Source organism: Gallinula chloropus (assembly GCF_964237585.1).
Source record: "Gallinula chloropus genome assembly, chromosome: Z".
Lineage (NCBI taxonomy): Eukaryota > Metazoa > Chordata > Aves > Gruiformes > Rallidae > Gallinula > Gallinula chloropus.
In genome coordinates, this window is record NC_140089.1 from 19,059,925 (window position 1) to 19,084,150 (window position 24,226).

The 24,226-nt window shown below is 42.2% G+C and overlaps 1 protein-coding gene across 1 annotated transcript in view; it reads left to right on the forward strand.

The window, feature by feature from the left end:
* The window catches only part of ACO1 (aconitase 1), a 51,846-nt gene that overhangs the window by 3,732 nt on the left and 23,888 nt on the right, over positions 1–24,226 (forward strand). The window contains exons 2-11 of the mRNA XM_084278296.1: positions 7,788–7,908; positions 11,264–11,432; positions 14,303–14,440; positions 15,736–15,805; positions 15,914–16,097; positions 18,316–18,455; positions 19,730–19,901; positions 20,386–20,486; positions 21,521–21,637; positions 22,311–22,470. Of these exons, the coding sequence (XP_084134422.1) occupies positions 7,812–7,908; positions 11,264–11,432; positions 14,303–14,440; positions 15,736–15,805; positions 15,914–16,097; positions 18,316–18,455; positions 19,730–19,901; positions 20,386–20,486; positions 21,521–21,637; positions 22,311–22,470 (1,348 nt within the window). The 5' untranslated portion in view covers positions 7,788–7,811. The remainder of the gene's footprint in view (positions 1–7,787; positions 7,909–11,263; positions 11,433–14,302; positions 14,441–15,735; positions 15,806–15,913; positions 16,098–18,315; positions 18,456–19,729; positions 19,902–20,385; positions 20,487–21,520; positions 21,638–22,310; positions 22,471–24,226) is intronic.

Genomic DNA, 24,226 nt, shown 5'->3' on the forward strand with positions numbered 1-24,226 from the left:
CTGAACTAAATCTTCAGTTCCTGTATCTGCAGTACAGTGCTGCTAACAAAGCAAAATGGTCAGAATGCTTATGACAGCCAGTGGAATGCCCAGGTTAGTAACCTGTCCAGTGCTCCAGAAGGCTATCACATTATCGTTTTGAATAAATAAGTATTTTAGCATTGCAGTCTTAGGAGAAAACAGTGAAGTCTGCAATTCAGAGTCATGTTTGTGTTCTAGTACAGAGCTGCACTAGAGATCTAAAGTTGAAAGGAGCTCCCTGGAACTTTGCTTAGAGAGTGCTTAAAAACCCCCCTCCTTTATGTATTACTGCATTTTCTCCCAGTATGCAATAATGGCGTAGTTTATACCAGCAGAATAGTTGCTCAGTCATCAAATTGTTAATGTACTCCTCTTTAAGGACTTATATGTAATGATGGACTTCTCTGTGTTAGGGAGAAACACAAAGATTCCTTCTCAAATCTCTGCTAGCTAGCTGTATGTATCATCACTGGCTGTTTATAGCAATCCCACACTGTGTATTTCTTATACAGTGGCCTTATCTGTCACAGGTAAACTAAGTGTTAAATAGTAAGAGCTTCTCTTAATGGAAACAAGAAACCTGTGTTCATTGCAACAGTAGTTGTACACATCTGTTCTGTGTGCATCCAAAAGTAATTATAGCAAGATACATTATAAAACAAGACTCTGCTTGTTCTAGTAGTGGTGCTGAATTCTAACCAAATGCTGGGGGCATTTGTAGTTGGGTGGTGTTTTTGTTGTTTGTGTTGGTGTGTGTTTTTGTTGTTCTGTTGTTCTTTGGGTTTTGTTCATTTTTTCCCCCCAGGGTAACAAAAACATTTTTCTTGTGCAACTTCAATATTTACATTAAAGCTTTTTTTTTTTTTCTTCTACCACATCTGTATTAGGGTTTTTTTCTAAACCAACTTGAATTACAGATGGATTTACTTACCAAAGTTTTTCTACTGCTGACACCTGACTAATTTTGAAGAGGTTAGCTTTCCATATCAAACACACAGACTTCTGGCAACACGCTTAGCATGGGTATTTTCCTTACTAGCTTTTCAAGCAAGGTAGGCATACAGAGAGCATGCTGCAGTTCCAGTAGGACAGAAGTTCATACATGCTGGACTTGCTAAGACATCTTTATTCATGACTAAGTAGTGAACTTAGGTAAACTAAGTAGTCCTCACCATTTTTAATTAAGGCCCATTTCTGAGTAGAATGTGAAACTGTAAGGAGAGCTATGCAGGTTGCAGGGAATAATTTTCTGTTGGGGAACTGAGCAATAGCACTCAGTTTAAGAAATGCTCTTCAGCTATATATAATTCTTAGTAATGTCAGAAAATGCATGCCCACTATTGCCTTGATGGATTTACAACTCAGTAGCCTGCTCCTCTGCTGCAGCTCCCCTTAGATTTTTCAGTTACTGGCTATTTCTGTTCAGAGGTGCTTGTCACATACTTGGCAGCTAAGTACAGATGCAGACATGTACATCCTCCCCACCACCACTCCCCCCATGTCAGCCAGTTCATTGGCCAAAAGGAAGTTAATAACTTGGGGGAGGGGGAAGGGTAACCACAATACACAGGGATAAGGGCAGATTTAGGATTTAGCATGGGTGGAAAATGCTGTAAGTTCTAGGCAAGGCCATAAGTGTTCACTATGTCCTCTGCCTTATTGCCAGGCTAGGGCTTTTGTCATAGCAGTCCTGCCTGATCACCTCTCGTTTTCTCAGTTTTCAGTTGGAAGTTGCTTCACAGATTTCCTGCAAGTACTGGCAAGTCTGAGCCTTCCCTGTTTCCTTGATGGCTGATAAAATACCATCTTTGCTTTGGCTGAGGGTAACCTTTTCTAGCATTTCTTGAGTCTACTGGTAGAGTGTTCAAATTAAACTACTCCTTTGATGAGTGTGTGCTTCCCAGTGGTGACTGAGAATTTACTCACTCTACAGGAAAAAGAGCTTTTACTACTTAATAGCTTGATTAAAACAGATTTCAGGTGTTTAGTTTTATGAACAGATGCTAAAAGCAAACTCTTCCTGTTAATAATGTGGGCACCATCCCATAATTTGAAAGACAACAACTAAGAAACCAGCGATGGATTAGAAAAGGCAGTGGTGGTGCCATGTTCCCCTTCCCTGAGTGAGATGGATGTGTCTGTACTAAAATGCTTAATGACATTGCCTCTTCTGTTCATATTTTATGTCCTGAAGCTTAGACAGGAACTCTTATCAAGCTTTTTTTTTCCCTTTCTGCAGGTCAAACAAAATAAATCTGTGTCCTTGGTTTGTCCTCAGGCACTTCTGTAATAACTGTGATTATTATTACAAGAGTCTTCTGTCAGTGCTTATGTCATGTACTACAGAGAGAGTGTAATTTACTATAGGCATAAATTTAACAGAAAGGTACTCCATGTGCCAAGGTTTTCTTTTGTTCTGGATAGTGAGAGATGAGGGGAGTCCCCAGAGATCCCTAAAAAAGCCCAAAATGGTATTTTTTGCCTTGACCTGGCACAACAAATGAAGGAAAGAGAAGTTGTGTTTTAAAGACATAATTTTTTTAGCGGCATGAGAAAGATTGCTGCCTGATTGACTGTATCCATTTTCACCTTCAGGCTCTCCTGCAGCTCAGAAGAGAGTAGAATAATATGTTAAAGTGATGAAAGAACAAAGCTGTTATCTTGAGATTCTCTCTTAGGTATTGTGTGAGGCTAAACAGCACACTTTCCCTTCTCTGGTCTGCATGAGGGAATTCCTGGAAGTACAAAACTACAGGATATATCAGGGTGCTGTCTCAATCCATTAATTTCAGTAGAATTTCAGCTTGTTGAAATTGCTTTTAAAGGGGTCTGAAGTACTCTAGGACTCACAGTTATCAAGAACATGCTTTAAATAATAGCTCCTCACTGAACTGAGTACTTTTCTAATAGAAGCTGTTGTGATGTGACTTACTGTGTTTATGTTGGATACTCAGAAAAGTTATATGAATTTAAGATGTGAAATCAATACATGCCTCATATGTTTAAATCTTATGTGGATAGTCTTTAAAAAAAGTTATTTTAGCTTACATGTTTTAATCCTTTTTGTGGAGATCTGCACGAGACTTTAATATGCTTTGGGTACTCTAATTAAATTTAGGTGATTAACTTTTAAGAGAAGTCAAAGAGGGTACAGACACCTTTTCTGTCTGCTTGTGCATACTTCCTATGTAATGATCACCAGAGGGTGTGATCTTCAGGCTGCAAGAGAGATACACGCAGTACAGCCAGTGTGCTTTTTTGCACTGATCCTTTTCTAGTAAATGTCTGAGCTCTCATGGTGAAAGCTGAGCTCCCTGACCCTCTCAGGACAGATGAAGTGGGGAATGGTGGTGTACTCAGGTTTTGCTACTGGGAGTGGGGGGGGCGGGGTGAGGGAAGTGGTTCATTCTGTACTCTGAAGGGCAAATGTTGCATGCATAAAAAAACAGTTTCCTATTTGAAAAGTTATGACTTTGTCCAAATAAATTTGCTCCTGCTGGTATTCATGGTTAGAATCCTTCTGCACTTAGCTTCTCTGGGGGAGAGAAATGCCGGAATCAGACTTGAGGTGAGATGATGTGCAGACTGTGGGTGACTTAGAGTCATGTTCTGATAAAAGATGGAGCTAGGTGTCACAGTGCTAAGCAACTGCATTGATGTAAGTAGGTAAGTTGAAAACAACATTGATATTTAGGGTGTGATGATCAGTGTTTAAAGAATTGTATTAGTAGGTACGGAAAGGGCTAAAATAAAGCTACTGTTTGTCTGGTACACTTGTACAAGTCATGCAACCCTTTGAGAAGGTTCCAGTAATGAGATTCTGCATTTTTTTGGTTGTTTTTTTTTAAACTCCTGAATTGAACCACTTTCTTAGACTTCGGTCAGCTGAAACTGCTGGAATCCTGAGGCTGTGTCCAGAATTGCACAATCTCTGGATAAACGGAGAAGAGGACTAGCTTAGGCTGCAGTTGCTACAGTTTTCCAAGATCAGGATGATCAACGCTCGTGTGGGTGGCTGATGGCTTGTTGCCATTAGAAACCTCTTAATCTGTACTTCTGCCTTCCTGAGGCTGCTGTGTGGAATCCCATTTCAGATGTGGCCTCCACACAAGCAGTTTTGAGGTTGTGAGGCAGAAGATCACATGCTTTCTTTGGTATCATCATCAGCTCTTGCCTTGGTCACGTGGCACTGGTCAGTGCCTGTGACCCTGTGCCATACCCAGGCACACAGAAGTCTGCTCCCTTGTGTGCCAGCCTGTTTGCATATTTACATTTCAGTGCCTGCAAAACGTGAATAAATACTCTGTGATGCAATCACAAGTTAATATGTATCTATTGCAGTGATTACTTAAAAAATTTTGCTGTACTCAATCTGCCAAGTATTGCTCTGTTGCATCTTTTTGACAGAGCACTGGCTTGAGTTTTGTGCTGTGACCACTTTGTTTATAATTTCCTGTCTGGAAATAGTAGTTGATACGAGTTAGGCTTCTCCAGCTATGCAAAATTTGCTACAGCAGTGCTGCAAGTTAGTACTTTGTCTGGATGCCTTAGCTGCTTGGGGCTCTGAGTGTGTGTGTGTGTTCTAAATGTCTTACATGGTTGCAGCAGCAGCGTCCATATCACTGTGTCCAGGCAGGTGAAAAGTGTTTAGGTCTTGGTGACCCCATGTTTTGCCATGTGTTGTAACACAGTTATTCATATCACTGTGTCCAGGCAGGTGAGACGTGTTTAGGCCTTGGTGACCCAATGGTTTGCCAAATTTGTGTAACTCTGATGAAAGCAAGTTTGTACTGATCTCACACTGAGAACTAAAAAAAGCTGTGTTCAGCAAAGAGGGTGATGTTTGGCAAAGAAATGGTAACAGGTAGGTAATGAATTGCTGCTGTGGTTTGCCAGGATACTGACTTGGATGGGATGTGTTACAGCTGCAATTTATACTTAGATGAGAATTTATCAAGTGAGTAGAGTGGGCTCGTTATGGTCATATCAAAGTAATGATGTCTTGCTTTATCTTTCAGGGGGTATCCCAGCATTTTCTCTCTTCAGCTAACCTTAGATTTTCCCATGAGAAATAGATATGCAAAAAAATAAAGTTTTTGGCTTGGAAGGGAGAAAATAAAGCTCATCAGGAGCATAGCAGGCAAGGAGAGGAAGGAAGCAGTTTATTTTGATCATGCTCAATCGTAAAAGCACAGAGTTTGCTTAGAAGAGGACTAGCTGTTGATGCTGTTGTAAAGGACAAGACACCTAAAACTTGCTGGGCTTGTGTGTGGAAAGGGTATCTGCAAAGCAAGGAAGAGGAATCTCAGGTAATAACGTGTAGATCGGAATGTCAGAGATGGTAAGTTTGTGGCAGAAGGTGTTTGTGGTCTCTTCATTTGCTGACCTTTCTGGCTTTCCTGGGCATTCAACCTTTTATCTGGAAACTTCTGTTGTCTTATTTGGCAGAATTCTGGAAAATTTTCTTTTTTTTTACTCTATCTTGCTGGTTTACACTCCTTGTAGTGGGGTGAAGGGGAGCTGCAGTGGTGGCTTTTGCAAAAAGCCACTAGAGGCTTCCCCCATGTGCGACAGAGCCAATACCAGCGGGCTGTAAGGTGGACCTGCTGCTGACCAAAGCTGAGCCAGTCAGCGATGGTGCTAGCACCCCTGGGATAGCATACTTAAGAAGGCAAAAAGGATACCTGAGCAGCAGGACCTTTTTGCCACCAGAGAGGGGAGTGACAAGATGTAAGAAACTTTGCAGTCATGAAGGTCAGTGAAGAAGGGGAAGGAGGAGGTGCAGGCACTGGAGGAGAGTTTCCCATGCATGCCTGGAGAAGGCCATGGGGGAGCAGAGGTCCCACCTGCAGCCCATGGAGACATCCCACACTGGAGCAGGTAGAGACATATGGAAGGCACTGTGACTCATGCTGGAGCAAGGAGGGGCCCATGCCAGGGCAGGCTTGCTGGGGGTACTTGTGCCCCTGTGGGGGACTGTGCTGGAGCAGTCTGGGCCTGAAAGTCTGCACCCCATGCAAGGGACCAACACTGAAGAGCCGAAACCCTGTAGGATGGACTCAAGTTGGAGAAGTTCATGGAGGACTGTCTCCCGTGGGTGGGACCCCACGCTTGGAGCTGGGGAAGGGTGTGAGGAGACTTCCCCCTGAGGAAGTGGCAGAGACATGTGATGAGCTGATTGCAATCCGCATTCCCTGTGCCGCTGTGGGCTAGGAGGGAGAGAAATGGGCCGTGAAGTTGAGCTTGGGAAGAAGGATGGGGTGGGGGGAGGTGTTTTAAAGTTTGGTTTTATTTCTCATTAAGTTGTTCTGGTTTCATTGAGTAATAAATTAGATTAATTTTATTCTGTGATAAGTCTGTTTTGCCTGTGATGTTAATTGCTGAGTGATCTCTCCCTGTCCAGCTGAACAGGACAGTGATAGAGTGGCTTTGGTGGGCATCTGGCCTCCATCCAGAGTCAACCCACCACAAACCCATACCTTCCTTTGTCACCCTTTCAGCTATCTCTCCATCTCAATGTAACCTCCAAGTTGGTGGTTTTCCTCAAAATATGTGAAATGTGATTTGTGCTGGAATACTTTAAAAATCCCCATGAATGTATTCTACATAATAGTGTTCCCTGAACAGTCAAGGAAACTAACAAGTGGGATAAATCAACTCATTTTAACAAATACTGGACTTTGTGCGCCCCTTTGCACCAGTCTGCATGGTTTGTCACAGTATGTGCATCTCACACCTTGTTGATTTGGGGTTTTTTGCATGGAAAAACTGGGACAAGTGAAGATAGTGTTACTTGAATTAAGACAGTAACAGTGCTGTGGGAAAACAACAACAGGTCTGGAAATCAGGCCTGTGATTATCTCCCTTCTAAAAAAAATTTAATCATGACTGGGAATGTTGCCAGGTGGTAGGAGAGAATTGTCTGTACTGTTAAATCATTAGCTTGCCCCTTGCATTCATTGGCCTAAGCCAGTGCTTCCAAAAGAGCGCTGGGCAGAGTTCAGATCTTAAGAGTGTCCTAGGAACTGTTGCATTAGGCAATTTGCATGCAGTTAACCTTTTCTGGAGATTGAGAGGTGTTTCTAGAGTGAACTTAGGCCCCTCTGTGCTATTTGGCCTTGATACTGGGAATATCTCAGGGTACTTTAATTTGTGTGAACCCTAAAAGGTCCCAGTGGAATGATCTATCCAGTAAACCATTAGGATAGCTACAAAAAAGATGTCAAACCAAAATGGTGTTTACAATAGAGTCTACTTTTTTGTGTGTGTGATGACCCTAACAAATCTTTCTGAAATCAGGACGGTTTGTTATGTTTCTGATAGTCAGGGTTTGTAATCTTAGCCTGTAACACTTTCTAGATCAAGAAAAACTATAGTTTTTACTGTTTTAGTTGAATTGTTTTTCATTTTGAATGCAAGTGCCTGTCTGTTTAACTTCATTAACTTAAGAAATGGAATCACATTGCTGTGATGGTTTGTGATCACAGAGGTGTAACAGGCTTTCTCAAAGCAGCGTAAAGAACAGCTCAGATACAGAATTTGCTTTGTAAACCACTTAATGTTTTTCACAATGCTTTTATCTTCCTGCATAGTGTATCTCTGAGGACATGTTGAAGTAGATTTTTAGGGGAAAGGGCATGACTAACACAGACTGTGCAATACCTTTTTGTCTCGTACAGGCCTTGTATGTGGGACACATAACATTGTGCTCTTGTATGTGGTACAGACGTGGTGAAAATGGCTTTGATTCTCCTTTTGTGTTTTAGGAACATCAAAAGTCTTGAATAAACATGAGCAACCCTTTTGCACAGATTGTGGAGCCTCTGGACCCTAAACAGCCTCTGAAGAAGTTCTTTAACCTAAGCAAATTGGAAGATGGGAGATACGGTATGTTGACAACATAAGGAAGGCATTCCGTTGTCACTGGCCTGGGCAGGTGGACCCTCAGCTGGGTTAAAAACTGGCTGGATGGCCGGGCCCAAAGGCTGGTGGTGAATGGAACCAAATCCAGCTGGAGGCCGGTCACGAGTGGCGTCCCCAAGGGCTCAGTCCTGGGTCCAGTCTTGTTCAACATCTTTATCAATGACCTCGATGAAGGGATTGAATGTTCCCTCAGCAAGTTTGCAGATGACACTAAACTGGGAGGAAGTGTTGATCTGCCTGAGGGTAGGGAGGCTCTTCAGAGGGATCTGAACAGGCTGGACCGATGGGCTGAGACCAGCTTAATAAAGTTTAACAAGGCCAAATGTAGAGTGCTGCACATGGGACATAACAACCCCATGCAGCGCTACAGGCTTGGGGAAGACTGGCTGGAGAGCTGTCAGGCAGAGGAGGACCTGGGGGTGTTGGTTGATAGCAGGCTGAATATGAGCCAGCAGTGTGGCTGGGCGGCCAAGGCGGCCAATGGAATCCTGGCCTGTGTCAAAAAGAGTGTGGCCAGTAGGTCTGGGGAGGTGATTGTGCCCCTGTACTCGGCATTGGTGAGGCCACACCTTGAGTACTGTGTCCAGTTCTGGGCTCCTCACCATAAGAAGGACATTGAGGTCCACAAGCGAGTCCAGTGAAGGGCAACCAGGCTGGTGAAGGGACTGGAGGGCAAATCATATGAGGTGCAGCTGAGGGAACTGGGGATGTTTAGCTTGGAGAAAAGGAGGCTGAGGGGAGACCTTATCACCACCTACAACTACCTGACAGGAGGTTGTAGAGAGGTGGGCGATGGTCTCTTCAGCCAGGTGACAGGAGATAGGACAACGGGAGATGGCACAAAGCTGTGCCAGGGCAGGGTCAGATTATATGTGAGGGAAAGATTTTTCACTGAAAGAGTTGTCAGTGCCTGGAACAGGCTGCCCAGGGATGTGGTTGAGTCACCTTCCCTGGATGTGTTTAAAAGATAGGTAGATGATGTACTTAGGGATATGGTTTAGAATAGGACAGGAACAGTTGGACTCGGTGATCTTAAAGGTCTTTTCCAACCTTGTGATTCTGTGATTGTCGTAGTTTTACCCCGGCTGAGAGCCGAGATCCACACAGCTGCCTGTTCTTTAAAGGAAAAGAGCAGGGGAAGGGGGTGGTGGTGTGAGAGGCAAGGGAAGGGAAAAGGAAGGGGCAAATAACAACCCCAAACCTAGAAACCAAAAGGCCCGTGGGTTGGGATAAGGATAGTTTACTAAAATAGCAGAAAGACAAAATATAACAATGCTGACAGGACTTTAGAGCAAAAAAATATATGAGGCTGTTGATACAGGATGCAGTTTCTCACTGAACCACACAGCTCAGGCCGTGCCACCCAGAGCCGTCCCGGAACCCGACCGTCCCCCAAAACTGCGCTTCCCGGAGACGCCCCTGCTCCTCCTCCCACCAGCCCCCCGATATCCTGGGCAGGATGTAATTGGCAGGTGACTCTTTGACCAGTTTGGGTCACCTGTCATGGCTTCACCCCTCCTTTCTCACTAATAGAGAAATACGAAGAGCTGAGAAAGTCCTTGACTGTCTGACAGCAACTAAAACCATCAGGGTGTTATCAGCACTGCTTTCATTTTAACTCTCAAACACAGCATTCCATGTGCTGCTACAAAGGAAGTTAACTCCATCCTGAGTGAAACCAGGACAGTGATGAACAGAACATGTAGGGAAATTGGAATGGTACTTGGTCTATGAGTTTGAAACACGGTTCTTGAAAACAAAATTTTAGCAAAATTTATTCTGGAAATTCAGAACTACAGAAATACTGCCAAGATCGTAGCGTTATTTTCTCAACATGCTGTGCACACAGCAGTCTTATTTTTCTTGAGTGGGTGATGAGAACTAAGCAAAACTTAAGAGCACAAGTTTTCTCCTATAACGCTGTGCTGCTGTGAAAAGCTGGAAAGGACCTAGCACAGATGTGATTGAATCCTCCAGAAAGATTGTTCAGCATTAAAAAGAGTAATGGCTAGAATTTGCTTTACAAGGAGGCTCTTTAGTTCTTCTGACATTACCTTAATGTATTTGGGCATCTTCCATGTGCACTCATAAAAATGTTACTATCTCTACCACTGACTTAGAAAGTGAGGATCTATAGCTTATTGCTGTGCATGTTGGGTATTTTCCCTCTTTCAAAAAGGAAACAGGTGGTTAAGGAGAACTCAGGGAGCAAGAGGAGGAACATCTTCTCTGAATGTCAGCAACATATATCCCTTGCAGACTCAATGTGTAAATGAGAAACCAATTAATGTTGGACTTCATGTGTGAAAAGCAGAGATGAGTCTTAAGAAATAGACTGATATGACCAGTGGATCCATTCCAGGATTTCAAGAGTGTTAAACTCCAAATTCTTTAAAGAAAAAGTGATGCAGTTCTCACTGCCCAGCAGAAAAATGAAATAATTGAGCAACAGAAGAATGAGGTGGGGAGGGGCAAGAAAAGATAAAACCCAACAAAGCAACAACAACAAAGACAACAAATAAAAAAACCCCAAATGATTCTTGGTGACTGTGTTCTGAACAATAGGATTTTTTTGTAATGGCAGTAGTGAGGTTTTCCTGTGATTAATGTACTTTTGTGTCTTGGAAGCCCAGCATAGAAAGTTGGGACAAACTTGTCAAGACATTTGGAATATAAATATTCTGAAAGGAAGTTAACCAGCTATTATTACAGTGGACCTGGGGAGGAAGGGCAGAGATGCTGTTTATTTTTTTTCTTCGATTCCACTGCTTGTTGTAAAGCTGCCAGGGCTGCTCTAATAGTATTTTGTGTAATTTCCTATAAGTATTTCTATTTTGAAGTGAAGAAGATTAGCAGATGTACAGTCTTACTCAAGTTTCATATCTCTGAAGAAGAGACCACCTAGATCACTAAAGCTATGCTTTCTAACAAGTCAAGGAGAAAACTGTTTTTCTGTGACTGTGGTCAGTGGCAAGAGTGAGAGAGCTGCAGAGAACAAATGTGAGCGCAGCATGTTTTCAGAGTGGGATTGCTGTGGAGGATGGAAATGCTGGGGGGAAAAAAAGCCCTTCATGCAAAGATGTCTACTGGCTCACAATGACTGAGATAATAAACCTACTCAAAGAATTGAGTGGAACAGGTCAGTTAGCACTGATCTGATAAAACTGGAGGGTAGAGATGGGTGTCTGATAATTTGAGCCTTGTGAGAATGCAGGGACAGTACTGTGAGGACCCATCTGCCCCAGGTGTAGAACTCTGCACTTGGTGACATAGGCTCTAAGGTAAAACTGACTTTGTTTCTTGCCTCTCACCCATGCAGCACGCCTGCCCTTTTCTATTCGAGTCCTCTTGGAATCAGCAGTCCGAAACTGTGATGAGTTCCTAGTGAAGAAGGGAGATGTTGAGAATATCCTCAACTGGAAAACGATGCAACACGAGAACGTTGAAGTGCCGTTTAAGCCTGCAAGAGTTATTCTGCAAGACTTCACGTGAGTCTTATGCTCTCCAAAGCTGGGAAGAGGGACTCTTAAAAGTGCAGCAGTGCTCACCTTTGGATAGAGGGTGAGCTGAGGGAAAGCCTAGCAGTGAAATGTTTGAAAAGGCCTTTGTCACCCTTGCTGGATGCCACGTTACAGACAACACTTGGAGAGACAAACCCTCATGATAAAAGCATTAAACGAAGTACTTCTAGGATGGAGAAATAAGTATCTTTACGAAACTCTTCAAAACAGATGGGAGGGAAATGGGGTGGATAAATTGCCATCCAAATGAGGGAATTTGGAGTTCAGAGGTTTTGTTATTGTTTGGGGGGTGATGGTGGTGGAGTCTTTTTTTTTCTTTTTTCCTTCCCCCACTCCCCAGGGTCTTTTGCGTTCAGTTTTTTACCCATTTCAATTTTCAGTTATAACCCACATCATTGTTTTCTTTTCAGAGTTAGTATTAGTCCAAGCACATTTTTAAAGACTTCTCTGGTATTGGAAGAAAAAAAAAAAGCCTAATTTTTCCCAGTAATGCAAATTGAGATTCTTACCCAATGGACTCTGAAAGCTTGACCTTGTTATTGCAGTGTGGTTAGTCAGCATGGTAGATATTTATGATAATAGTCCCTGGTAGATATGGAAAGTCAATTTTCAGCTTCTAACTGTTTCTAATACGTCTAACTGTAGCTTCTGTTTTTAATACATTTGACTTTCAAGTCCACTGTCCTTTGTTCCCTTGTCCTTTGCCTTTGTGAAGGAGTCTTAATTCATCCATGGTAAACCCCATGCTGCTGGATTTTTATTTCTTGGAACAGTAAATTGCCTTAGCTGTCATACCTTCTGTTGTGCATTTCCCCAAAGGTTGGCTTGGTGCTAGAGACCCAATACAGCTCAGCTCCTCAGGACATTAGGAAAAAATGGCAAAGCCTCCACAGGAAAAAAAACCCAAACCCACACCGAATTCCTAGATGTTTTTTTATTCTCTAGCTGTTGTTAACATTTTTAAAAGCTGGAGCACAGAGGAAGTCAAACTTTAAAGAGAACGTTGTTCCCTTTGTTACTACACTTCTTTCTTGCCCCCTACTCTCCTGCTGAGTTTTAAAAGTGTGCCTGTAAGTCTGCAGAGCAGTTGCATTCATGAACAGTCTCCTGAGTGGGATGTGTTTGAAAAGGCAGCTTTGGCAACTTTCCAGAAGCCATACAACAGTTAAATTCACGTGTCATGGATTAGGAGTATCAAATTTCCTAGATGTGGTCGTTCCACAATTATCCTGAGTTCTTCTAAGACTGTAGATGTGTGTTCCTTTTCAATTGTAAGTTGGCAAAATCACTCTTCCACTCCCTCCCCACACCCCTGCCCTGCCCCACATCTACCTAGGTAGCTTAATGTAGCATTTGCTATTTTTCTTGGAATATGCATATGCTGGGACAACAAACTGCTTCAAACTGCTGAATATCAGTTAAGCATGTCAAGGTTAGATGATGCGGACCCTTTGTTTTGTTTGGTTTTGTAAACACTCATGATTTTTTGGGAATTACAAAGCCCTTTTTCTTCTTGCATTGTTTCTGATATATTTTAAATTGTAATAGCTTCCTTATCAGTGCTGTAAACATGAACTCTCCCTGCTTTGGGCTGCCCTTGCAGAAACAGTGCTCTCAGTGCATTACTGAATGATGCCAGGTCCTTACTAGCACAGCACAGGCAGCCCTCTTTGTCACATCAGCCAGCAAAACTAGATAGGCTTGTATGAAAGAGGGTTTCCCAAACTGATTGAAAAATGTCTACTACATACCTCTCTAGAAGCTGATAATGTATGTTCTGAGAAGCACCTTGTTTATTTTAACCTTGTTAAAATAAATATGGAAACATGGATGATTTACTAAGTAAGGCAGGTGTTGAAGTGCCAGAACTTCTCTTTTTAGTACTTCCAACTTGTGTTGGAAGATAGATGGACTTACGTGCATTACTTTGACCCTCGCTATGGTGTACCTACCTCACATAGGAAGGAACACTTAATTTAGGGATTTAAAAATTGTTTTGAATGAACAAGATATACAAACATAGGGGAAAAGGCCTGTTAAGCTTTCTCTGACTCACTTGGGAGTTCAGTGGCTTGCAGGATTGTCACAAGATACATGAGAAGGCAGAAATGTGGATGTTAGCCCATAATCTGAAAACATGCTGTTTGAACATCATTTGTGTCAGTGGTAAATACAGTAATCTGTAAGTAAAAGTGAATGAAAATACAGTTATTCTGCAAAGGATGTGACTTCAAAACACCTTTGTATTTTCAGAAATCTCATGCCCTGTCCTGTCAGTTTCACTTGATGTGTGGAAGGCACCAAAAGAATTACCCAGAAGGTTCTCCTGTGCTTTACAAAGTTTGGAGGAGGTGGCCCTTGCCTTAAAATTGGCTAACTAAACATAGCCAAGAACCAAAGAAAGCACATTACTTTGTCCTAGCTCTCTGCCCCCCACCGCCAGCCACCCTCCCCCTTTTATAAACAGATTGGGGAGGAGAGAGAGGAACAGAACAAAACAAGTGAAACCAGTTCAAGGTCCCAAAGGAATGCTGACTAGGACTAAGTTTCCAGATTCCTAGCCAAGCATGTTAAACTGCTTCTGTTACTTGATGAATTTTGGTTTTAGCTTTTCATTCTTCTAGTGTTTGGGATATAGATAGTGTTCTGTCCCTTCTGGTCTTCTGACTTTGTTACTGTCTCTGCCACAGAGTAATGATCCCATGACTGAGGGTAAGGCTGTGGTTTGGTGCGTACATGACAGTAGGTGTCTGTTCTGCATCTCAGAATCTCACTTGTGTTTGTTGTTTTATTATTTTCCAGATGGTTTCATCTTGCTCATTTCTCTTCTGTTTTAGTGGTGTACCTGCTGTGGTTGACTTTGCTGCAATGCGTGATGCTGTGAAGAAACTTGGGGGGGACCCTGAAAAAATCAATCCTATCTGTCCTGCTGATCTAGTGATAGATCACTCCATCCAGGTTGATTTTAACAGGCGGTAAGGACACAAAATACCTCTTGCTTCTTAAGGGTAGTAAGAAAGATGAATCCAGTTACTGGTAATAAATGTAGTTCCATTGGTGATGTTCCTAGCATTTGGACTATAACATCTTAGACTTCAAGAAGCAAGTGTTTAAGTTAGACAGTTGTATCTGTTGCTATGGTTTAGATGGGGGTATTTTCTTTTTTCTGTGGTGCATCCTTAGAAGCAAAAGTGTGGACTACGTGTTACAGAAGGAGGCTCAGTCCAAACCTGTGGTGATCAAAATTTTCCATAATAATACTGCATTATTATTAGTCACTCAGAAATAGCTTTTTCCATGTGCACTTTTTTGACCTCATAGGGATTTTTGGAAAGGACAAGCAATGTCTCCTTTCTTGCATATTTATAAAAAAGTAGACCTAAGCTGCCCCAGTCCAGCTCTGAGGAGCTTTTTTGCTAGTTCAATGCCTCTGTGCAGAAAAGCACAAGACACTGATTAATACGGCCCCTATAAGTACAGGAAAGAAACCAAATACTGTTCAGTCTTCAGCATGCTACAAAGAGATGAGGACTCACTAGACCCACAATGAAATACAAGACCTCTGCATTGGGATTTTTCTGTCCCCCATGGTATCTAAATGTGGGCCTACTGAACTTTCTTTGGGCCTTTCTTCACTATTTATTTAGGAAAAAGATGTGATTTCATCTTGACCATAAGACCAAATCAACTATTACCCTTTTTTGGTGTTCTTTTAATGTTTATTTTATGTTATCAGTAGTATCCCGGACTTAATTTAGTTAAATTTTTGCTAATAATTACTTCCTGTCACAGTCTTACTTATTGCTGTGAGGCCCATGTGTGTATGGTGAGAACATTGGCCAGCCCTGTTCCTCAGTTCTTTCGAACTCTTCAGGCCTAAAATAGGCAGCTTATTAAAGTGAAAAGTTTATTTAGGCCTGTCTGCTTTGAAACATGGGCTTCAGGCAGAAGAAAATCTTTTTAACTGAAGCTGTAGGACTCCTGTGTCCCAGTTCCCTTTACTGCTTTGCTTATTGCTTCTGCTTTAGGTGTTGAAACCTCAGGTTGTTCTAACATGGAGTGTAGCTTTTCCCAAGCTACAAGTTTTAGGCTTGCAACATATGCAACATGCAGATTAACACTCACATTTGAACCAATGAGATTAAAATTATGAGATGATCAACATTAAGATTAGCTAATAACCCCTCTTTCAACCTTTGGGTATATCTGACCAGACATAAATTTCAAATGGATACTTTTGGTTCTGACAGCTGATTATTTTAACTTGCAGATCAGACAGCTTGCAAAAAAATCAGGACTTGGAATTTGAAAGGAACAGAGAAAGGTTTGAGTTCTTAAAGGTACCGAAAGAATTAATCCTATTTGTGTGGAGAAAAGTGCAGTGAGCAAAAGTTCTTCTAGTGCTTATTTGCATTGAAAATGTTTTATTCTGATTCCTTCTGTTTCAGTGGGGCTCTCAGGCTTTTAAAAACATGAGGATTATTCCACCAGGCTCTGGGATCATCCATCAGGTGAACTTGGAGTACTTGGCAAGAGTGGTGATGGATCAGGATGGCTACTACTATCCAGACAGTGTGGTGGGCACTGACTCACACACGACTATGATAGACGGCTTGGGAGTGCTTGGCTGGGGTACGTGCAGTAGCGTATTGTGAACAGTCTGTTGGCTGAGTGAGCTGTGTTTCAGACACTGGTGAGTTGACCCTAGCTGTCAGGTTAGCCTCCACCGATTTGCTCACTCAGTCCTCCTGGTAGCAGGATGAGGGAAGAGAATTGGAAGGGCAAATGCAAGAAAAACCTCGTGGGTTGAGGCAAGGATAGTTTGACAAGTGAAGGTGGAGTGGGGAAGGAAACGAAAGCAAGTGATGTAAAGACAGTCCCTACCTCCCACTAGCACACGAAAGCCCAGACAGTCCTTGGGCAATGGCTACTTTGTCAAAATCCCCCCTGCCTCCCAGTTCTAATGTTGAGTGTGAGGTTATATGGCATTGAGTATCTTTTTGTTTGGTTTGGGTCAGCTGTGCTGGCTGCGTCCCCTCCCAGTGTCTTGCCCACTTGCTGAAAGGCAGAGTGAGAAACAAGAGTGGTTGACACTGTGTAAGCACTGCTCAGCAATAGCTAAAACAGCGGTGTGTTATGAACACTGGTTTGGGCACACATCTGAAATATAGCACTATGTGGGCTGCTGTAAAGAAGTTATCTACATGCCAACTAGACAGTACACAGACTAGCCCCAAATTCAAGATAAGATCTCTTACAGCTATTTAAGACTTTGTAACTAACCTACCTGTGCTGGTAACAGCCTCAGATAATTTCTGATGCATGCGGTGGTGGTGTTTTGGTTGGTTGATCAGTGGAATTTTTTTAATACATTCTGCATTTAAATCACAAAGAAGCAGGAAAATACAAAGTAGAACTTCTGGAGGCACCTTAGTTGTTTGGGAAGGACAGGAAATTAGAGCACAGCTGAACATCCATTTGTTCCTTAGTCATTAAGCAACTTTTGAAGCATTGCTTATCAAAAAGTAATGCAGATGCTTTATTCGTTTAGAAGATGCCAAATGTTGAGGCTATATATGGCCACTGTGAAGAACAGCACTGGGAAGTATGTTGTAATACCAGTAGTCTGCAGAACACTTGTTACAGAAATAAATACAAACAATTGCTTTTTTGCTGCCTGTGGCAAACTGCAGTGTTGGAATTATGGACCAAGTAAGTAGGTATGAAATGAAAGCATTTGCAATCATCCCTAACATGGAGACAGAAACTTCAGTTGAGCTTTTTATCTTCATGTGATATGATGATAGGAGCCCTGTTAAAGTAAATACCATACAAATACAAAATAAATTCTGTATTTAAACAGCATTTGCTAGTTGTTGATAAAGATGTTTGTTAAGTTGAGTACCACGTGTGATAGAAATAGGACATTGTGTTTTTCTACTGCACCTATGCTACTGTAGTAATATTGGTGGATTGAGACTTTGAAGAGTGGAAGAATTCCTGCTGACTTGGAATACAAATGTAACCAAGTTCACTTTATTTGATAACATCGGATAAGAAAACTTCCCTCTTACTCTGTATTTGGTAGCACCTCACACATAAAGCCATTGTTTAGATGATGTAACTGCTGCTTGGAAGAGGGCGTCTGTAAACATAACCTCATTTTCTTCCAGAATGTGAAAAGAGTGGCTGGGTACAGCCCATACCATATGCATTCAGAGCACATACTCCTGGATCCAGCTTTTCGTGCTGCAATGCTGAACGTGCTTCATGCCTGTTTGTGGTAGCCTGCTGGTCATGTCAGCTAACTTGACTGTTTTAAAAATTATTCAATACCTAGTGAAAAGAGTCACATGGTTTTGCCTGTCACAGAATTATCTTTTTTTAAATAACATATCATCTTGCATTAAAAAAATCAGAATTATTTTTCAGAACCATTACTAGATTGTGGAGAGAAAAGGATAGGAATAGTCTTTGGGCATACAAAAGCAAGTATTACAGGACATTTTTCTAGCTTAGCATTTATTAAGCTAAACAAAACATAGAAGGAAATGTGAAAGTGGAAGATAAATACATCTATTATTGTAAAAGCCAAGCATCCTCAGAGTAAGTTACTTAGATTTACTTAATATCCTATCTGATGCCTGAGGAACAAGGATGACAGTATGAAACGTAAAGAAACTAAAAGCTCAGCCTTGCAGAAACTGAAGCAAGATGAGGCTGCTTGCCTTCTCTCCCCTTTCACAACTTAAATCAAGTAATGTTCTGTGTCAGTTGCACTTCACAGATTTATCTTTGGCATGTTACTATCTCTCTGAATGTCTAGATTGTATGCTCCTGTTGTCTGCAGGTGTTGGTGGCATTGAAGCAGAAGCAGTGATGTTGGGACAGCCAATCAGCATGGTGCTTCCTGAGGTAGTTGGCTATAAGCTGCTAGGAAACCCTCAGCCACTGGTGACATCCACTGACATTGTACTCACCATTACCAAGGTAATGGACACTTTACCAGTACTGCTGGAAGCTGTGCATGTTTGGTAGGACAGATCCATTGTACTGCATGTTTAGAGTCCTGGGTGTGCTTCCATGTGGCCATTTTGGACTCATTTTATAAACTTTGTTGCTCTGTGTGTGTTGGCATCAGCTATCCAAGGACAACTAGAAATATTCTAGGTAAATCTGTTTCCCAGAAGCCATACAGAATGGAACAGAGAGCTGATGTCTCATGGCCTGTTCAAATCCTCCTCTGCAGGTGTATTTTGGAACATTACTGCTTGTAAAAGGGTCTTGTTTCTCTGTTGTCTGAAAAGAAATGCGATGACTTTTTTTAAGTCTCCACTTACAATATAGCAGTGTAAAACCTAAAACCAGACAGTAAGCACAGCAGTCTGATTCTTTTGATGTGCAGGTGTTTGGCTTATGTGTCATATGTTTACAATAGGTTTATTCACTCTATGGATTATGTCTGAATTAAGAATATTACTGGGTCAGCATTGTGCACCAGACTTCTGACCTCAAACACAATGTTCATCAGGGGATGCTGTCTCTAGAGAGAATATCTTAAGTGGGGAAAGGCAGCAGCTTTTTATGAGTTCATCCAGATGTTGTTAGCGTTCAGTCATTGCAACAGTTTGCTTCATAGAATCATAGACTGTGTAAGGTTGGAAGGGAGCTTTAGAGGTCATCTAGTCCAATATCCCCTGCAGTACGCAGGGACATCTTCACTAGATCAGGTTTCTCAGAGCCCCATCAAGCCTGACCTTGAATGTCTACAGGGGTGGGGCTTCCACCACCTCTCTGGGCAACCTGTTCCAGTGATCCACCAGTGAAGAACTTTTTCCTAATATCCTACCTAAATCTGCCCTTTCATAGTTTAAAACTTTTGCCCCTTGTCCTAATGCTACTTGTGCAGTTGGTTCTTGTCATTTCCCCACCTTTTTGGGTTTGCTAGCTAAAGACCCGACACTGTTCTCTCCATAGAATGTCATGTGAGAAAAATACAATTCTTCTAAGATAGACTTCACTTTAAATGGGAGGAAGAAGAAGTTTAGAAGGAATACATCCTTATGTTGTACCTTATTGAAACTTCACATATCTGTGCCCTGGTCCTTTGTGATTTAGTTTACCAAAGCTTCCTGGTGTCAAATGGCTATAGAAACCTTCAAAAATGGTTTCTATGAAGTCCAAAGCTGGATTTTGTAACATACATCCATGCTCAGGTTGTTTGATCACCCAGCAGTGACACAGGCACTGTATTTTTATAACAGCACCTTCGCCAAGTTGGAGTCGTGGGTAAATTTGTGGAGTTTTTTGGCCCTGGAGTAGCCCAGCTGTCAATTGCTGATCGAGCCACCATTGCCAATATGTGTCCGGAGTATGGAGCAACAGCTGCCTATTTCCCAGTGGATGACATTAGCATTGGGTACCTGATACAAACTGGTGAGTGTAAGAAAAGCCGATGAGTTAGAGCTGTAACTGAAAGCAGGGACTCCAGGTCTACATGGTGTAGTCAGCAACAGGGTTGAATCAAGTGGAATCTTCACATTTTGAGAGCTTTTTTTAATTTTATTTTTCTTAATCCAGAGTTGCTTATTCAGGCTGTGTCTTGCTCTTGGGATCCATGTTCAGGAAGAGCTGAGTTCTAGGCTGTTTTGCAGTTAACTGCTTAGCCCTCCCTGAACCGAGCCTCTCCAAATGACAGAAGCAAGAACATAAGTTTTGTGGCAAAATCCACAAAGTCTGCTCAATCGCTTTGTTTCTAGTGAGTCTCTAATATGTATGCTGAAGGGGTCTCGAGGGGTCTCAGTGCAATGTACAGTGTGAACACTGAAATAGCCTGTCAATGTATTTTTTTTTTCTGTTACATAGTAGTTCCTCAGTTCTATTTGTGGTTTATTTTTGCTGTACCTGGCTTTTGCTTTAGGCCGTGATAAAGAGAAAGTTATGTGTACAAAAAGCTATCTTGAAGCTGTGGGAATGCTAAGAGATTTCAAGAACTCCTCCCAGGATCCAGACTTCACACAGGTTAGAAACTACTGTGTATTCTGTCTCCCTGCTTTATGCCCTACCCTATTGTAGTGTGACGATATTTTTTCACAGAAATAAGAAATAGTCAAGGGACTCCTTATCCTTTGGCTTTGTCCACACAGCTGTCGTAACTTAGGGCCCAGTGGAATGAGTCAGCTGGTTCTCATGGTGTGAAAACTGGGACATAGGTATAGACTGTCTCTCAGTTGAGCTCTTAGCTGGTGTGGATTCTGCACTTTGATCCATATAGTTTACTGAGAAGTCCAATCCAAACTAAACCACAACTATGAAGATTGTGTGGATGTTGTCCCTGTAAGTCTTGTCCCAGTTTTTACCCTTCTTTTCAGCAACTTATTTTACTATGTGAATCAGGACACTTAGAAGCTCTGTGGTAACCACAGACCACACAAGCTGTTTTCTGTGCAAGAAACTAAAGATGTTAACTCCATGTCCAGGAAACCCAAGAATATTCCTGGTTTCCTCTACAGGAAGAATTACCTTGTCACTTATGTTCAGGTTTGCATGATTATTCAAAAACCTTAGTAAACATTGAAAGATGCAGTACACTATAAAAACAAAGTTTAAACATGGATGAGGAATAGGAAAATAAGATATTCTGTTTCATAATAGACTGAACATTTTCCCCAAGGCCAAGATGAATAGTATGCTTTGGTTTATGCCAGTAACAGGATTTCTTCACATCATTGTTTTCTGAAGAAGACCCTGCTGCTAGCATGTGAAAGGACATAATTCTCAAAATCATCTGTATTTAGATGCTTTCATCACACACTGTTTTTTTAGTAACTGGGGTGTTTTTAAGAGCCATACCTGGGAGCTGGCAGGGTCTGAAAGTAGAACTGTCCCTTTTATCATCTTTCCCTTCTCTTATGTCATTGATAATTTCTGCAGACAAACATAAAGATGTGCAAGCTTAGTTTTGGCTCAGCAGTAGAGGTAAGCATACCTGTGGCTTAAGTGGCTTCAGCTTGTCATGCAATGCTGAACCATTCCCTGTTCCTCTTACTGAATAGGTTGTTGAGCTGGATCTCCATACCGTTGTGCCTTGCTGCAGTGGACCAAAAAGACCTCAGGACAAGGTTGCTGTGTCAGATATGAAGAAGGACTTTGAGACTTGTCTGGGAGCCAAGGTAGGAACTGGGAATTTGAATTGATAAGTCCAGACACTTGAAGTTGCAAAATCAGTTTGAATCCTTAGCTTATACAGTAACCACTATTGTTAAAGGCAGTGCAGAACTCAAGTGATGCAAATCAAGAAACTACAGCAATTCCCAGTGTTTCTTACTTTTTACCTTTTCCAGGCTCCATGAAATGAGCTTATGCTTTCTGATCATTAAATGTAATTTTTCATGGTGTGTTTTTTTCAATTGTCAGGCTTTTGCCTCTCTTGTCAGCTCTTAGTGCAAGTTTGAGCTGTTTGATATTCATGGCTTAAAACCCCCTATGTATTATGGCTGAGACTTCAGGATTAGCTTGTGTAAAAGTACTGTATCTGGTTAGGAATTTGGAGCGTATGGGAGCAAGAAGTATCTGAGCAATCTGAAGGATATAGTCATAAAACACAAATAACGTTGTGCTGCAGAGGCTGCCTCTTTCATCAGTAAAAGATGACAGAAAAATAACTTTTGTCTGTCAGTTTGACTAACCAGAGGTGCAGACCTTCACCACCAGACCTAGAAGTGCATGCGTGTATGTGACTGGCAGACCCTTCCTGCGTCTAGGAAATTCCTAGCACATACTAATTTCCAGTCAAAATATTTATATTAACCACATCCTTTTGGTTCTTACTGTCTTCTCTTACAGCAAGGATTCAAGGGATTCCAGATTGCCCCAGACCAACACAACAGGGTGGTCAAATTTAATTTTGAAGGCTGTGACTTTGAGCTTGCTCATGGTTCAGTAGTGATTGCTGCCATAACAAGCTGTACAAATACCAGTAACCCCTCAGTTATGTTGGGAGCAGGTAAGTTTGTTTGCTTCATGTGCAGTAGTTTCTCTGTGGCTCTGGCTATGTGTCCTAAAGACAAATACAGCACTCATGCAATTCTGTATGTGCAGTGCTGGTTTTGACATTTGAAGTGCTAAAATTTAGCTGAGTTCCTAAGGGTAGCAAAATTAATTCTGGTAATGGCAGCCAAAAAGGTTGAAGAAAATACGTATTTTTCCTGTGCTGTCTTCTCTACAGAGCAAGGTGGAACTGAATTAACCAGCACCTCTGACACTTGTTCACATGCACAGGAGCTGTTGTAGAGAGCTGAGATGAGGCTGTTGACAATCAGAGCCACAAGAAGAGGGACAGTGAAGAAGGGTTTGTGGTTTTAAGTCGGAAGGTGCTCTGACATGATAGCAGAGTACAAAACACACACTTAGCTAGAGGTGGATTGAGCTGTTATAGTAAGAGTCTGAGGGCACGTGGGAGGTGAGTAGAGAAGAAAAATTGTATTCTCAGGTATTTCCACATTTCAGACCCATCATTTACCTCTGAACCACATCCAAGAAGCTGTCAGAGGTGAGCTTTGTATCCCCCACTTTCTTGCTTTTCACTATTCAGATACTGCAAAACAGTCTGAGTTGGTTGTGTTAAATTTCAGGAGGCTGTAATTTTTTAACCTGGCTAGTCTAGGCAGAAAGTTTCTCATTCTAAGTATATGCTTCTGGGGATGAAATACAAATGGAGTCAGCACAGAGGGTTCAGTCTATACTAACCCTGTTCAACCCACTTCCCCTGGTGCTTGAGTACATGCTCACACATTCTTTCTTTCCTCCACAATTATGTAGACGTTATCTGACACTGTAAGGTTGTCACTACATTAGGGCTTCCTACTCTGTCAGACTGGTTGTAGGATGCAGGCTTATTTTCTGTGAAGGTTGGAAGGGATGTGCAATGAGCAATGCAAGGGCCCTTGACCAGAGAGGATTGCTTACTGTTTGAAGTCGTATAATTTGTCTCCTTTGATCCTGTGGGGTGCTGGGAAGATCTTGGCTTGTGGGCAGCCTCTGACAGCATTCACTGTATTTAGTTTGTCTGTGTGATATTTGTCACATTGTTCTTGGGCTAGCATCTTTATTTGGGTACTGGCAACCACCACATTCGCAGGGACAAAAGGTCTTTTAAATCCTAGCACATGATCAAAATTGATCATAAACCAGGATGTGAGGGTAGAAAGGGAAGTGAAGGAAAGACCTGCTCTATTTCTTACTCCTTTAAGAAGAGACATCACTTGCCCTCCTTGTAAGGGCAGAGCAAGTCTGAGAATGCCTCATGAGACTGAATGTCTACAAGTCTATGGGGCCGGATGACAGGCATCCCAGGGTCCTGAAGGAGCTGCTGATGTGGTTGCTGAGCCGCTCTCCATCATACTTGAAAAGTTGTGGCTGTCAGGAGAGGTCCCTGGGGACTGGAAAAAAGGTCACATCACACCCATTTATAAGAAGGGGAGCGAGGAAGACCTGGGGAATTGCAGGCTGGTGAGCCTCACCTCTGTGCCTGGGAAGATCATGGAACAGATCCTCCTGGATGACATGTTGAAGCACATGAGGGATGAGCGAGTGATCTGGGACAGCCAGCACAGCTTCACCAAGGGAAGGTCGTGCCTCACCAATCTGGTGACCTTCTATGATGGAGTGACAGCATCGGTAGATAAAGGGAAGGCAGCTGATATCATCTACCTGGACTTGTGCAAGGCCTTTGACACAGTCCCCCACCACATCCTCATCTC